This window comes from Bison bison, unplaced genomic scaffold, assembly GCF_000754665.1.
Source record: "Bison bison bison isolate TAMUID 2011002044 unplaced genomic scaffold, Bison_UMD1.0 scf7180017864375, whole genome shotgun sequence".
Taxonomy (NCBI): domain Eukaryota; kingdom Metazoa; phylum Chordata; class Mammalia; order Artiodactyla; family Bovidae; genus Bison; species Bison bison.
The window spans coordinates 1,953,204-1,956,701 of NW_011494947.1; the positions used below are offsets into that span (position 1 = coordinate 1,953,204).

The following is a 3,498-nucleotide window of genomic DNA, read 5'->3' on the forward strand; positions in this document are numbered from 1 at the left end:
CCCCTTCCCCAGTCCCCAGCCCCATGTCCAGTTCTGACCGGGCCTGTGATGGGGTGCCTCAGGGCCAGCCACCGGGGTCCCCCAGGCTGGGCCTGTCTTCCTGGGTGGTGATGTGTGGGCCATCCCATTTTAACAGGAAGTGGGGTGGCAGGGCATGTGTGGGCATCCCAGGACGGGGGGCAGGAGTGCCTTTCAGGATGTGGGCAGCACTGAGTTCTTTCTGGTGTTAATATAGCAACTGTTGGTAATTCTCAAAAGCCCCCGTGCCACCCTGACCATTCTGAGAATCTGTGTACAGGTTCCAGTCTGCCGCCTGCCCCTCTCCCATGGCTGTGGGGGTGTGTTGGTGTATCACCTCCTCGTTGGCGTCTCGGTCTCTGGGTGGCCGTGAAACAGGTCGTGTTCCTGAGGCCTGCAGGGAGGCCCCCACCGTACTGTCCACCCACCGCTCATATAGTGCCTCTGTCTTCCAGGCCCGGGACCTTGCACGACTTCCACAGCCATGAAATAGCCGAGCAGCTGACTCTGCTAGACGCCGAGCTCTTTTATAAAATAGAGGTACAGCCATGCGTGGGGCTGGCGGGGTGGGGGCTGTCCCTGGCCCGGGTGAGCACTGCTGCTCGTCCCCGAGTGAGAGGAGCCGCCGCTCCCAGCAGAGCCGGAGGGCCTGGGTTCTAGCTGGTCCCCCTGCTTTTTCAGATTCCTGAGGTTTTGCTTTGGGCTAAAGAGCAGAACGAGGAGAAGAGCCCGAACCTGACCCAGTTCACGGAGCACTTCAACAACATGTCCTACTGGTGAGACGGGCCTCGGCGCGTACCCTCCTGCCGGGCCGTGGTGCCTTCGCAGAGTGCCCGTGGCTAGGGGAAAGGGCTGCCCTTTCGTCCCTCCCTGCTCCTTCTGGAGACCTGTGAGCATTCACTGTGACCCAGAGGCAGGGCAGGACAGAGCATGTTCTGCGTGTCGAGAAGGGCCCCCTGGGGACCAGTTGAGGAGGACTCTGGCCAGGACTGATTAGTAATGTCTGCCATCCATGGCCTCAGGGGAGGGTCTTAGCTTTGCCATCCTGCACTGCTTAGGGCCCCAAGGCCCCAGGGCTGATCCGGCACACTGCCTGCCTGAAGAACAGCGAAGGAGCGGCTCTGTTAATACTTGATTCAGCCTTAACCCCTCAGAGCAGGGTGAAACCCCACAGAGCGTTTACAATGTAACGCAGCAGAGCCACTGGCTCCACAGTGGGATGTGGGGCGCAAACAGCCTCTCAGCCCGAAAGAGGATGGTCAGGGCGTGGCGGCCAGGCAGGCTCGTCCTGACCCACACACAGCCCATCGCCAGCACCAGGGAGCGTGTGGGACTTTTCAAGCACTCTGAAGATAGTGTGCTGGGGAAAGCAGGGCCTCTCCCCCTCGGCCTGCTCCCCTCTGCTCCCCCAGAAGCCTCTCGCACCTCAGCATGTGCTTGGTATAGCTGCCCCACAGAGGCCCAGGAGGTTTCCGGTCCACACAGCCCTGAGTGCCGCCACCAGCTGCCCCTTGCTGGGCACTGGGGGCTCCAGACACACCCTGGGTCGTCCCTAGGAGGGTAGGTGGGGCCCTTCAGAGCCACGCTCCTCAAGGCAGACTCAGTGCCGGTGCCCCGATGGGTCAGACGATGGGGGCACTTCCTCTGGCCAGCACGGGGTTGAGGCCACCATGAGGTCCTCATGCGAGCCTGGCCTTAGGCTGCGGCTGAGGTTCTAAGAGGTGGCCTCCCTCGTGGCCTGCACGGTGGCGTCTTAACCCACACGCCCCCTCCTCTCCCGAGCTGATCCTGAGGCTGGTCACGGGGGGTTTGCAGCCGCCCTGGTGCTCGGGGTCAGCGCTCACCAGGAACACCCACATCCATGGGGTCAGAGGTCCCCATCCTGGAGTTCAGCACTGGCCCCTTGGTGGGCAGGGGCTCGTGGCCAGTGGGTGCAGGCACCCACCTCCGATGCCCAACCCTTAGGGCCAGTCAGGGGCCCGGAGGGAGACCAGTCACTCAGCTGTCACCCTCGGTCTACGCAGGGTCCGGTCGATAATCATGTTGCAGGAAAAGGCCCAAGACAGGGAACGGCTGCTCTTGAAGTTCATCAAGATCATGAAGGTAACTTGGGGCCCCCTCCCCAGAGGCGACCCCCGACCCGTCCCCGCCCTCCCTCACGGCTGCCTCCCCCTTCCTGCAGCACTTACGGAAGCTGAACAACTTCAACTCCTACTTGGCCATCCTCTCGGCGCTGGACTCGGCCCCCATTCGCAGGCTGGAGTGGCAGAAACAGACCTCAGAGGTGGGCGGGGGCCGCCTGGTCTCCCGCCACTGGGCCCTGTGGGCGTGGGGGGCAGTGCCCAGGCCCAGCTTCCCCAGGGGCTGCTACGGGTAGGCCGTGTGAGGCACGGGGTACCCTGTGACCAGGCCAGACCTGTTGTCGGGTGGAGCGCTTCAGGGAGAAGGACGGGGTGCTGAGCAAACACGTGACCGAGTGGCCCGGCCCAGTCTGGGATCCGGGAGGCCCCGAGGAGGTGCTGGTCACCCTGAGACCTGAGTAGGCATGTCCTGGGAAGGGAGGGGAATTCCCATCAGAGGGGACAGAGGCTAGTGTGGCCACGTCACAGGAGTCCTGGGGCACCTTCATCCTGGCGTGGGAGCTGTTCCTAGGGAAGCAAGGCAAGGCCCACAGGGCTGGGTGTTGGCCGGGCTCCCTGGGGGTCATCTCCCGACAATATAAAGGGACAGTTATGGAACAGTGGTGTCTGGAGAAGTGGGACATTCCCCCCAGCTGCTCTAGAAACCCATAAGAGGGCCTGAGAAGGCAGGGAAAGCTTCCTGGAGGAGGAGGCACGTGACAGGTGAGGGGGCACAGCCCACCCAGCGTGCAGAGCAGCAGTGTCACCACTCTCCTGCCTTGAGTGTAGAGAGGCGGGAAGGCAGGCTTGAGGGGGAGGGAGCAGCACAGCCCGGCCTGCGGCACTGAGCACAGCCAAGCAGCAGCCCGAGCTCCAGACCCAGCTCTCACATGGGCACTGGCCGCTTAGACACGTGGTTCTGCAGTGGCCCTGTGTCCACAGCAGGCCTGGCCTGCCTGCGGCCGGGGCAGGGGGCCTGGCTCTGGGTCGGCGCTCGGTGTTGCCGCGCTCACGGACGACGCGTCCTCCCACCAGGGCCTGGCCGAGTACTGCACGCTGATCGACAGCTCGTCATCCTTCCGAGCCTACCGGGCCGCCCTCTCGGAGGTGGAACCGCCCTGCATCCCATACCTGTGAGTACAGCCTCCCTCGGGGTCCCCTCGCTCGCTGCCCCGTGGACAAACCCGTGGGGAAAGGTTTCCAACCTGGACGCTGTGCTTGTACTTAAAACGTGCTCCTTGTTAGACGGCGGAGACGAGCGAAGGTCCAGCAACAAGGCTCAGTCTGCCCACCTCCCCGTCCCGCTGCTCCTCCCCCTGTCCCGTCCCTGAGCGTGTGCAGGCGCACATGTGGACAGGCC

At 63.6% G+C, this 3,498-nt stretch overlaps 1 protein-coding gene across 1 annotated transcript in view; it reads left to right on the plus strand.

The window, feature by feature from the left end:
- RAPGEF1 (Rap guanine nucleotide exchange factor (GEF) 1) overlaps window positions 1-3,498 on the plus strand; it is a 114,719-nt gene that overhangs the window by 109,855 nt on the left and 1,366 nt on the right. The window contains 5 exon segments of the mRNA XM_010856942.1: window positions 474-558; window positions 700-794; window positions 2,043-2,121; window positions 2,201-2,302; window positions 3,174-3,271. Of these exon segments, the coding sequence (XP_010855244.1) occupies window positions 474-558; window positions 700-794; window positions 2,043-2,121; window positions 2,201-2,302; window positions 3,174-3,271 (459 nt within the window).